A 12,664-nucleotide genomic window follows, 5' to 3' on the forward strand; every position below is an offset into this window, starting at 1 on the left:
TAGAGGGAAAAAAGCCATTTCGGGAAGATTAAGATGCCACCAGAAAACAAAGGCAGACTTTGAAACACCAAATGTTCTGGTGTAAATTGTACCCCATTTCTGTTCAAATGTTCCTCAAAGTCAGCAACGGAATCGTTTCTAAACACGAAGCCATAAAAATTCTTGAAAGGAACCTCTGAAAAATTTCTGATGTTCTAATGCCATCGAATCTGAATGAACTCAATCGAACTTTTGTCCTTCCCCTTTAAGATTTTTAAATGAAAAAAGTGAGAACTACTAAAAGTAGAGAACACAAAAGCAGGACTTTACCTTTAATGCCTTCCCAGAAGTCGTTGCGATCTCTTCTGACTGATGTAAACTTGCTGAGGTCGTGGTAAGTACTCCAAATATAAACATATTTATCTTCTGAACCACTAACAATGTATGTAAAATCATGGCTAAATTAAAAGAAAAAAAAACACCCCCACATTTAGTATCTAGCAGTAGGATTTTTTCAAGGCAGCACTATAAAAGGAAGTAATACGGTTTGTCTCCAAAGTCTTTTTTTGAAAGTTGGAAGCTTTTTTCCTTTGGCTGGATATGAACAAGTACCTTGATTTTCACAGAAGCCACCTCTACTATAAAACCAGACCCGGCCTTATGGTTTCATCTAAGTAGGGGAACTCTGGTACTGAAGCTCCCTATACCAGCTGGGGATTAGCAACTTCTCTCTTTTATAGTCTTCAAGAGTCATTGGGGACCCTGGGAGACTAAGTGACTAATCCACAATCACTCAGCAAGCAGATATATATAATAGGACATAGCTAGTAAAGACGACTTGAAATCAGGTTTTACTGATTCCAAGCCTGGCCCTCCATCTACTATTCTGGTAGCTTAGCTTTATACTTTATGATGTCCAAAAGAGAGCTTACAGGCTACTGAGTTCCACCCACCTCCCTTATTTTTCAGAAGAGGAAACTGAGGTATATACATTAAGTGACTTGCCCAGTATCACAATGCTAGTAAGTAGCTTGCGTTGATTTGAACCCAGGTTCTCCCACCTGCAAATCCAGGGCACTAGTAGCTTATCTGGCTATCCCACCGGAAGAAGGAAATCCTTGGGATCATGTGAAACTGGGATTATGTTGTTAACAAGGCCTGAGATCACTCTGAGACTTCAGTTTTTCAGATTAACTGACATCATTCACATAGTACTTCTAGTTGGAAAGGATTTAATAAACATTACCCTGCAAAGCAGGTGCTCTGTAGGCATAGATCAGGGGTCCTCAAACTACACCCACAGGCCAGGTGCAGTAGCTGAGGATGGTTTCTCCCCCTCACCCAGGCCTATGAAGTTTCTTTATTTAAAGGCCCACAAAACAAAGTTTTTGTTTTGATTATAGTCCGGCCCTCCAACAGTCTGAAGGACAGTGAACTGGCCCCCTATTTAAAAAGTTTGAGGACCCTGGTATAGATTATCTCCATTTTGGAGATGAGGAAACTGAGGATGAGAGGCTAAGCCTTTGTCCACAGCAAAGCATACAGTTTAAGTGTTTTAGGATGAAAAATAATCAAAGCCTCCATTAGAGGAAGTTCCCTCTGCATCATCTTAGAATACATCGACTCATCCAATCTGCTGCAGAAGCAGGGACTGCCTCGTGCCCACAGGTTCAAGTGACTTGCCTGAAGCTTCCCAAAGAAGTTGGGCAGAACTAGAAGATATGTACGTGGAGGCACCTGCCCAGCCTGGAGCTCTCTTCTCTCCAAAAGGCCTTGGTCTACCCTTTGTATACACAAGTGGAAAATGCAGAGCCTGAGCTTGCAAGAGGTAATTGGGATTGTAGCCTCAATCCTGTCAGAATTATAAGTGCCACTTCTCTAGACCTCAGTTTGCTCTCTCTGCAAAATGGGGATAGTTTGTTGCCTACCTACCATCGGTAGAATAAAATGAGATCAGTGATATGGAAGTGTTTGGAAATATCAGAAATACCTTATTTTTAAGGGGGGGGGGGAGAGAAATGCTCTGATCCCATCTGGCCATTTCCCATCACCAGTTTACCTGAAGCTTGCTTTGATCTGGCTGCTGCTGTTGACATAACCTTTGTATTTCATGGACAATGACAAATCTCTAAGGTCATATAGCCTAATTCTGGAGTCATTTGAGGTCACAAGTATCTAAAAACATAACAAAGGAAAAGTTAGATTAAAAGCTTAACTTTTGGGGGAGACAGAATGATAGAGAAAGAATAGAAGCCCCAACAAACACATGCATCCCATTCTTTGATGGAAGAAAGGGAAAAGACTAATAAAGCCCTGGACTTTCCAGCCAAGACTGGGCAGACATTGGGGATATAAGAATAGAGTACCTTATTTTCTCCAGGTAAAGGTTCAATGCCAGTAATTTTTCTTCCAACTCTGTTGCGTCCTCTGGTAGATCTTACGTGTATTTGCGTATGATATTTCAAATGCTAAAACGAGATTGTGAGTCTCTGTTAGTTGTGACAACCTTCAAAAGTAAAACCCAGAATTTTCTACCTGTCTACAATGAAATGGTCACTTCCTAAAGCTGCCACAGCAGCGAAACACTGACCTCAGTGTCATAGAAGATACATCGTCCATCATAAGTGCCGATGACGGCATATTTGCCATTCTGACAGAAATTGGCAGCCGTGATCAGCTTGGTTTGCCCATCTACTTCATTCCACAATGCCACTTTTTTGTCAGGAATGTTCCAAAGTCGAAGTTTTCCATCCAAGGATCCACTCAGAAAATACCGGTCATCCTAAAGAAGAATAGAACTTTTCTCTTACTGTAGCAAGAACCCAACTCATGCAAATATTCGCTCTAATTGGGTGTGAAGAACTGCAGGGAAATGGAAAGAGTTAGGGAAACAACAGCCAAGTTTGAATTCTGTTTTTATGTACATCAACTATCTGAGCATGGACAGTTCATCTAGCCTCTCTGAACCTCAGTTTACCTCAGTGGACTCATTATAGTTGATAAAAAAAAATAAAACTGACATAATAAAATGAGAAAGGTAGGGACCTTTTAGATTCCTTTTAGCTCAGATTCTATGATAAACTTTGGTAGAAGAAAAAAAATAAAGTTTAAAGAACAAGAATAACAAACTGGGAACGGGAACTCTTACTATACATGTACTTTGCTGAAGACATACTTGTTCGTGGAATCAATCTTCAAGATGAAAGTTCATTTTTATTAATTATCATATCATAGATTCAAAGCTGGAAGGGAACTGACAGACAAGCAAAACTCTTATCGATTTATAAGTAAGAAAAGTGAGGTCCAGGAGACTGAACTGACATCACGCAATGTTTTGAACCCAGGTCTTTGGATTTCAATTCCACTGTTCTTTAGGCTGCAGACCAAGGCCTATTCTATCCCGGGAAGAGTTTATAGTAAAGCTTCCTACACTTATCTTTAAATTCTCTACCTTGAAAAAACCCAATTATTGTGAATTTTCTTCGCTAACTCTGACAATTCTACCTGATTCACTTTAAATGACACAACAACTTAAGAAAATGTCAACTAGAACCCAAGCCAAGCCCTATTTTCAGAACAAAAGCCTGTTTTGAAGTTCTAAAAAATTAAATAAACTTAACTGGCAAGATCATGATGAGCCATTTGTGAGAAGTCCCATCAGTAAACCACTAGTAGGCTCCAAATGCTGATTGCCCCAACTGAGGGGCATCCATGGCTGTGAAATAGTCCCATTCCATCTGAAGGCCTTTAAGGGCCCCACAGCCACACCTAAACAAGTCTGAATAAAAGTGATTTAATTTCTATAAAAATCATCTTAACAGAATCCATAACCTTCAACAGCTCTTACTTACAGAGCCTTTCAAAGTTCAAAGGATAGATTTAAAGCTGGAAGGAACCATTGAGGTCAGGAAATTGAACTCCTACAGATGAGGTAACTGAGGCCCAGAGAAGAGAAAGGATTTATCCAAAGTCATAGAAAGTCATGGAAGAACCAGAATTTGAGCCCAAGTCTTTGAGCTCCAAATCCAAGATTTTTTGTTTTATTTTATCTTTTCCTACTTAATCACTCTATTGTCCTTTGGGACAATTGATACCTGTGCAGCCTTGCCAGAGAGGAAGTTTAAGAAGAAAAACAAAACAAAACAAAAAACAAAACCCCAAATCTTAATCCACCCTCAAAAAATGAGATGAAGGGAAAGAGAGCAGGTCTTTTTAATATTCTTTGTTTTTTTCATTTCAATGATAGGAACCCCAAACTCTTTGAGGGAAAGTGGGAATAACTGACACATTTCTCAGAGGGGAAAAATTCCATTTCTATAGCATTGCAGCCCACTGTTGGGGCCTTTTAAAACATAGGCGTGAGATACTTCTAAGGTGTACTAAGGTTTCCAAAGCTTTGTCTCTTCATATTTGTCCCATGAAAGAGTTGAAAGAAAACCAACCATTATAACTGGTTCCCAGGCCTACACTGCCCCTTCCCACCCAAAACTTAATCATCTGAGAAATCTATTCAACTTTATTATAACTTTAACAAAGCCTTGAACTTCCATGTACTTTACATAGACTTTTGTTTCCATCTCTTCGCTCTCTTTCTTCAGAAAATTGCCTGTTCATGTCATTTGACCGTTTATCATTTAATTGGGGAATAGCTCTTTTTTTTTTTTAAAGAAATTTGACTCAAATAAATACATTTGAGAAATGAAACTTTTATCAGAGAAACTTGCTTTAAAAATGTTTTATCAAGGGGCAGCCAGATGGTGCAGTGGATAGAGAACCAGCCCTGAAGTCAAGGAGGACCTGAGTTCAAATCTGGTCTCAGACACTTAACACTTCCTAGCTATGTGACCCTGGGCAAGTCACTTAATACCAGTTGCCTCAGCAAAAAAACAAACAAAAATTTTTATCAAATTTCCTGTTTTTCTTCAAATTTTGGCTATATTAGTTTTATTTGTGCAAAATCTTTTTATTTCATGTAATCAAAAGTGTTTTACTTGCTGTGATCCTCTCTTATCTCTTTGTTTGGTTATAAACTCTTCCCTTATCTGCATATGTGACAGGTGCATTTTCCCATGTTCTCCTAATTTTCTTCCTAAATCCTTTATCCATCTTGACCTTATCTATGTATATGCTGTGAAATATTGGTCCCTGTCTCATTTTTTCCAAATTAATTTCCAGTTTTCCCAGCAATTTTTATTAAATGGTGAGTTCTTACCCCCCAAAGTTCACATCTTTGAGTTTATCAACACTAAATTACCATGGTCATTGATTCCTGTGTATTGTGTGAACCCAATCTATTCCACTGCTCCACCACTCTATTTCTTATTCAATATCAGAAAGTTTCTGATTACTGTTCTATAATACAGTTTGAAGATCTGGTACTGCTAACTGCCTTCACATTTCCCCCCACGATTCCCTTGATATTCTTGACTTTTTGTTCTTACAGATGATTTTTGTTCATATTTTTTTCTAGTTGTATAAAATGATCTTTGGTAGTCTGATTGGTGCAACATTAAAATAAGTAAATTAATTTAGGTAGAATCATCATTTTTATTATACTGGCTCTGCCTACCCATGAACAATTAATATCTTTCCAATCTTTAGATCTGTCTTTATTTGTGTGGAGAGTGGTTTATAAGTGTGTATATATAGCACCTGGGTTTTCCTTGGCAGGTAGACTTCTAAGTATTTTATAGAGTCAGTCAATTATTTTAAATTTCTCTTTCTGCTGGGTTTTGTTAGTAATATCTAGAAATGCCATCCTTCTCTGCCTCATCTTTCTCCCATAACTTTGTCATAACAGAGGCGAAGTAATCTTTTGTGTTACATTTACTGACGACTTTTAGGTTAGCTGCGCTCAAAAAGCAGATAAAGCCAAAAAAGTTTTGTACTTGCATCCAGGCAAACACTTCTCCATCCCTGCCCCACACTGAATTATTGAAGGTCCACTTACTCTTGGATGGAACGCAATAGCCGTGACAAAGTCTATATGTTGAAAACAGCAGAGGCATTCTCTTCTGGAAATGTGCCATAACCTGACGGTTTTATCCATGGAAGAAGACAGCAAAAAGTAGTTCTATGGAGAGAACCCAGGAATTGTTTCAGTGCTCTGGTCACAAACTATGCACCTAATACAAGGTATCTGCATATGTGCACATAAGCTTCTTTTAAAGGGATGATCAGTAAAAGGATTATGGACAAAAACCAAAAGTGAAACAAGTCAATAGGGTTCTTCGGGTGCTTCCTCTGGGGTTAACAGGACAGCATGGGAATGCAACTTTTCTAGCTCCCTCGTACCTTCTATTTTTCTTAGACTAAATAATGACTTTAAAAGAAAAAAACCCCAACATTATGAACTTTTCCTATAATTTGGCCCATCAACTGAGTGGTCACCAAAAGATTCTCTCTTCCAGTGAAATGGTGACTCTTTGTTCTGGACTAACCGCTATGATGCTGAAAAATGCCAGTAAGAAAACCTGCGCTTCCAACGCAGGGAAGATCTCTTAGGCAGCTGAGGTTGGCCAAGTGACTCAACCGGGATCAGTGAGGATGGACTTGAGGCCAGGTCTTCTGCCTTCAGGATCAGCCTCTATCCAATAGGCCATGCTGCCATTCCAAAGTAATGAATATGGAACATCATCAACATCATGGCTGTTTTCTAGTAAGTAAACAATTTGTTGGACATAAAGGAGTCTACATAGATTAAGTAGAACAAAAATCATCTGAGAATCTTGCTTGGATCTAGTATCAAATTCAAGATTTCATTTTTTTAACTTAGCAAACATTTTCAGAAAAGCTTAACGTAATGTTAACGTGCCGGCTGACAGGGAAGTGACGTTTAAAAATGTGTTTGGAATTGCAAAGTGAAAAATAATGGATCCTAAGTAACATCTCAACCCTTTCCATTCAGTGGCACTCTTGGAAATTTCCTGACAAGAAAGTATGGTTAGATTGAAAAGCACCACCTGTGTCCAATACAAGTTCCAAAACGGTTTCTGATTCTGGAAGCTGGAGGAGGAGGGAGGATGGATTGGGTTCCCAACCAGAAACAAGCCCAGGAGAAGTTCCAAGTAGGGATTAATGGGGGCCATGTCGCCCACTTGCCAAAGGAGCCGGCAGCATGAGGTCTTAGTCACAAACTTGTACCTGTGAACAATGAACTAAACACAGCTAGGCATATCATAGTCCATGACAGGATTTGCTAATTCAGCTGAAACTTCTCAATTAAAAGCTTGTCTGCATTCATTTTTCTATTTCTGAGCAGACTTTGCAACTTGAAGGAAAGCAAAGGCAAGACAGGTGCTAAGAAACCAATGACCAAATGCCTCCTACCCAAAGCATCCCTTGTTAAGCCACATAATTCCAGTGGTCAAAAGAACCCAGGAGATCTGAAATCATAGGGACAACTCTCCCTACTATTCTGTGCACTGGAATGTGAGCTGCTGGGAACCAGGCAACCCTAAGGTGGCCCCAGGGCCCTTGCCACCTCCTTTCCTTCCTAAGTCCCACCCAGACCTGGACCTGAGTAAGAAATTTCTCAACCACACCCAATCCAGTAGAGGAAAAGGCCTTTGCTTGAAGCGGGGGATCCCATATACAGGCCTCTTTGTGATCTCCAGCCACTGCTCTTCAGTGTGTCCTTGGGGACCACGCACAGTGAGCCAGGTTAATCTTCCACAGGACAGCCAGCCCTTGAAACATAGGGAGAGAGCTTCAGATGCTCCTCCAAGCCGGCTCTTACCCAAATTCCACAGTTTTCATGAAGTATGTCATCCAGCCGTCCCCATGGTCATCTTGGCATCTGCCCTTCTAGCTCCTGGACTGTGAGACTCTAGACTCTGGAAACCAAGCCCCCAGTCCATAGGGAAAAGAATCCATGAATTCATGAACAACTGCTCTGAGACGGAGCTTTCCTGCTTGGTGAGTGAGTCTCAGCTGCTCTCGTTAGCCAGCTCTAAACCAGACCATGTTGAATATGCCATCAACGTTCAGCTCCCAGACCCTCTTGTCACCTCCCCTGTCCACTTGCTTGCTACCTTATGCTCTGGGCACAGTAACCACACTAACAGTAACACTGCTTCTGGAAAGAATGTGCCAGTCATACTTAGGCCTTAGGATCAACACACCATCCCTTTGACTCTCTAGACCGGGGTCCTCAAACTTTTTAAATGGGGGCCAGTTCACCGTCCCTCAGACTGTTGGAGGGCCGGACTATAGTAAAAACAAAAACTTTGTTTAGTGGGCCTTTAAATAAAGAAACTTCATAGCCCTGGATGAGAGGGATAATCATCCTCAGCTGCCCCATCTGGCCCGTGGGCTGTAGTTTGAGGACCCCTGCTCTAGACTAAAACTTCCCTCCTTGGCCACCACGCTCCTCCACCTCCTCATCTAGGAAGTTTTAAGTGGTTTCATCTGACTCCAGTAGAAAGTTGCCTCCCCGAGGGTAGCAACTGTCTTACTTTTGCATTTGTACTTCACAGTGCAATGGCACATAGTGAGAGCTTAATAAATGCCTTTTCACTTCCGCATTTTCATTCATCACCTCAAGGCCCTCACTATTGTGTCTGCCCTTCTCTGAACGGGGTCTGGCTCATCTGTGTTTTTCCTCAAATGTGGAATCCTGAACTGAACACAAAGCTCCGTATGAGCTCTGCCAAAAGCAGAATATATCCAGTTTGTCCCTCCCACCCTGCCCCTAATAGCATGCGCTTCTCTTAATGTAGCATGAGATCACAGTCACTGCTTCAGATACCGCATCAAACTGGCAAGCAGTGAGTTAGCAAGGCCAAGGAAACCATCCAAGGCTTTTTCAAATGAACCACAGCATCTAGCCATGGCCTCCCGAGCACCTGGAAAGCCGATTTCTTGAACACAAACTGAACTAGAATTTCACCTAATTAGATTTAGCCTAACACTCACCCAGCATGCCTGCTCTGCTGTCCAGCTTTGTGCCATCTATACCACCAAGATGAAGAACACCCAAATCAGGGTGTTCACCAAATCATTGACATCTAGTCCATCTTTCTCTGGCGCATTCACATGAATAACACGAGAAACATTATCAAATGCTCGGCACCAATCTACAGCCCCCAAAGCCCATCAGAAAAGGAGAGAAGGCAAAGCTGTCATGGCCTGTTTGGTTGGGGAGAAAGCCACGGTGATGGCTCTCTGTGGGACCACCGCTCCACTAGATGCTCACTAATGATTCCTTTTACAATTCTACATTTCTGTCCTAAATTCTGTCAGGGCTCAAAGGCAAGCTCACTGGCCTAAAGTTCACAAAGTTACCTCTCTTCCCTTTTGGGAAAATGCAATATTTTCTTCTCTAAAATGTTATGTTCTCTGGATGCAGGTTTCTTAGGGGGCTTCTGGGGGCAGCCTTAGTTGCAGTTTTGTGTAATAATCACCTCAAATACAGCCAGGAGTTAAAGTCCAAATCATTTCATTTCTCTTTCCTTCACTTGGGGCTCGGCTAGCTTTTCTGGAGGCACTTCCGGATCTTGCTTTCAGTGTTCTCCACAGGACAGCCTGCCACCACTTCTCTGTCTTCCTCAGTTCTGCCCGACTGCTGTCTCGGGCTTGTGAATCTTCTCAATTGAATCCTAGCTTGTGAATCTCCCGGAGACAATCCTGGTTGAAGCTCCTAGCTTATATATGCTCTCTTAAAGGTGTGAATCTTGTAGAACAGTAGTAAGTACTAAGTACATCTAGAGAACTGTTAAGCACCCTGCTAAACAACCGTTGTCTCTATCAATTCCACTCACTTAGCACCTTATAAGAATTCTAACAAGAAAATCAGGATCTTTGTCCTTCTCCAGGTCACCACAGCCTTTCCAGTGATGGTGGCTTAGCGATCATATCTGCTATTTCTTTCAGGACCCTAGTATGTTGGCGCCTAAGCATTTCCTTACAACTCCCACTTTCTTGAGTGCATGGACTCTCTAATTAGCTCTTTTGTTCCAGCTTTCCCAGTGTAAAGATCACTGTCCTTGAGAGAGACAACAGAAACAGTATTAGAGTTGAGTAGCTCTGCTTCCTTTCCCACACTCAGCTTTTTTTGGTTAGCCTTAGCTTGCCTTCCCAGCCTCAGTTCACCCGGAGCTTTAGTACTTCTGGCACCACTCTCACAGGACTGGGCCAAACTTTCGTATTCATCCTGTACTCTCACAATCTAAGTCGGTCAATGAGTTCTCCGTACATTTGTATTCGTCTCCTTAAACTCCATCTCCCGCTTCCCCACACTGCTTCCTCCTCAATGGGACTGTTTCTCTTCATGTTTTTAAAATTTCATTCCTGAGAGTCCGCCATCCTTTCCAGGCTGATTTGCCATGTGAGGATCGTTTCAGGCCAGGAGATCCTACCTATCCTCTCTCTCCCTAAATCCACTAAAAACTCTCCCCAAATCCAGAGCACATGGCAGGCTCTCCTCTCTGCTCCTTTTCCACTCCAAATTCTCTCCCCCAGCCTCCCACTATTTCCATCTCAGCAACTAGCTGTTCTGTTTGGATGAGAATCAGCACCCACCATCTTTTGAAGGATGGAATTAGTTTCCAGTCTGGTCAGAAACTTTTGTATATTAGCCCCAAGAAGAACTGTGATTTGTAATTTATCTCAGACTTCGTATGGTAGGAACCAGATCCATTCTGCTGAAGACTACTGTAATTTTTTCAATTAAAAAAGACAAAAGGGATAGGAATATTTAGGCAGAGCTGAAAAGCCACTTCATAGGATAAAAATAACTTAGGAGCCTGAAGCTTTTTACTGTCTTTTCTTTGTAGCACAACCACAACATCCACAAAGCAATAAACACATGAACATACACTTCATCTTTTTAAATAATCATATTAATGAAGAACAGTTGCTTAGATGAGATGTTTTAAAATCCAAATGAAAAGAGCAAGGTTGTGTAGCTGAAATAAGCTTTTCTTACTTTAGACCAAGAAAGGTCAAGGAGATCTGCTGTGTGTCCTTTGTATTTACAAAAGGGCCGCTGCCGAAATGGTGCGTTCTTATCATCGGGGTCCTCGTCAGCACTACTGCAGACCTATTTGGGCACAAAAATCAAGAGGGACATTTTACAACTTCTGCAATCATATGAACAGGTACCTCTCATCCAGGTGACCCTGGGAGATGTCAATCCCCTCCCCTGCTGCCTGCTGGCCCTTCCCCTACCGTGGGGGCGAGCTCACCTTTGTGTGAAACCTCCTCCTTCCTGTTTACTTCCGTGTATTTTATGGCCCTATGTGCTAGCTCACTCATTCCCTTGAGAGACCACATTCCCCCTCTTGACCATATTCTGCCTTCAGATACCAGATCTACATCCCCTAAATTAACAACACCTGGACCAAGTACATCAGAGACTTATGGAAGAAAATTATTGTAAAGAGCAAATGGACTCTAAATACATAGCATGTTGGTATGTAAATTTATGTAGTATGCACACGCACTAACATATACTAATATGAATGACAGCGATCACAAGACACTTTCAGATTTCAGAAATATGAAAGAGTGTATTTATGGTAGGGATATGAACCTTCATTTAGTCTCAGAAACATCCTATTCTTTATGACATTCTAGATCAAGGGTTCTTTACCTTTGTGAAGCCAAAGACTACACCCCTCCCCACTTTGCAGTCTCTTGAAGCCTCAGGACCCCTTCCTGCTCAGAATCATGTTAAATGCACAAAATAAAATACAGAGCATCAGAAAGGAAACCAATTATATTGAAATACAGCTATCAAAATATTAGAAAGAGACAAGTTCATGGACCCCAGGTTAAGAACGCTTGTTCTATATCATAATTTAACATTCTATGTAGAATTAAATATGAAAAAACAAAACAAAACCGTACTCCTGCATCGGTATCGGATTTTGATGAATTCAGACTTTCTTGAGAAGGTGAAGGAGATACACGTCCTAAAAAGAATAATAACAAAAAAATGTTGAAAAAGACACACAAGTGGGTGCCAATCTAAACCCGGTACAGTCCCCACCTCATTGACCTCACACTGTCAGGGAATGGGACAGAGTCGGTGAATGAAAGAGGGAATATAACTGATTTAAACTTTTAAACATCAAAATCAGCCTTAACCACTTAGAATGAAATCTAAACCTCATTCCCTGTCATAGTAAATAAAGGCTAGGAAATCTTACAATCCTGAGGGATGAATATACTAGTATTCATATGCTTCATTCATACACACAATAAAAACCCCAAAATGGATTGGCCACTAAAAGACCAGGATTCTGTCCCCAGGACTACTGCTAACTAGCTGTGTGAACTTGACCAGCACATTACTAGTCACGTCCAGGCCTCAGTTTCACTGCAAAAAGAAACATATCAGACTAGGCCATCTCTAAGTTCCTTCCAATTCAATGAGTATAGGAACAGCAGGGTGGGTGACCCATCCAGTGAATGGGGATATATAAAACGGGGGCCCAGGGATGGCTTCACTAGGGTCATTAACAGTGAATTCACCTTCACCAGTGGGACCAAAATATACGAAATGCCTGTTGATGGCAAGGAACAACAAGGACTTGTTGAACTCTCAATCTAACGTGAAGGTTTCTTGATGATATAGACAATTATTTCTAGTTATTACACTATGTTGTGTTCACTTTAACCCTCGAGTACCTAGACTGTGCATTCTGAGACTCATCAAGTCTGCCATTGGCTTCAGGGTCAC

General features: G+C 41.3%; 1 protein-coding gene across 1 annotated transcript in view; it reads right to left on the reverse strand.

The window, feature by feature from the left end:
• Positions 1–12,664, reverse strand: part of WDR44 (WD repeat domain 44) — an 83,842-nt gene that overhangs the window by 8,067 nt on the left and 63,111 nt on the right. The window contains exons 12-18 of the mRNA XM_051968973.1: positions 11,830–11,894; positions 10,907–11,020; positions 5,930–6,052; positions 2,570–2,761; positions 2,346–2,447; positions 2,039–2,154; positions 310–437 (exon numbers count right to left, since the gene is read on the reverse strand). Coding sequence (XP_051824933.1) covers positions 310–437; positions 2,039–2,154; positions 2,346–2,447; positions 2,570–2,761; positions 5,930–6,052; positions 10,907–11,020; positions 11,830–11,894 — 840 coding nt within the window. The remainder of the gene's footprint in view (positions 1–309; positions 438–2,038; positions 2,155–2,345; positions 2,448–2,569; positions 2,762–5,929; positions 6,053–10,906; positions 11,021–11,829; positions 11,895–12,664) is intronic.

This window comes from Antechinus flavipes, chromosome X (assembly GCF_016432865.1).
Source record: "Antechinus flavipes isolate AdamAnt ecotype Samford, QLD, Australia chromosome X, AdamAnt_v2, whole genome shotgun sequence".
Lineage (NCBI taxonomy): Eukaryota > Metazoa > Chordata > Mammalia > Dasyuromorphia > Dasyuridae > Antechinus > Antechinus flavipes.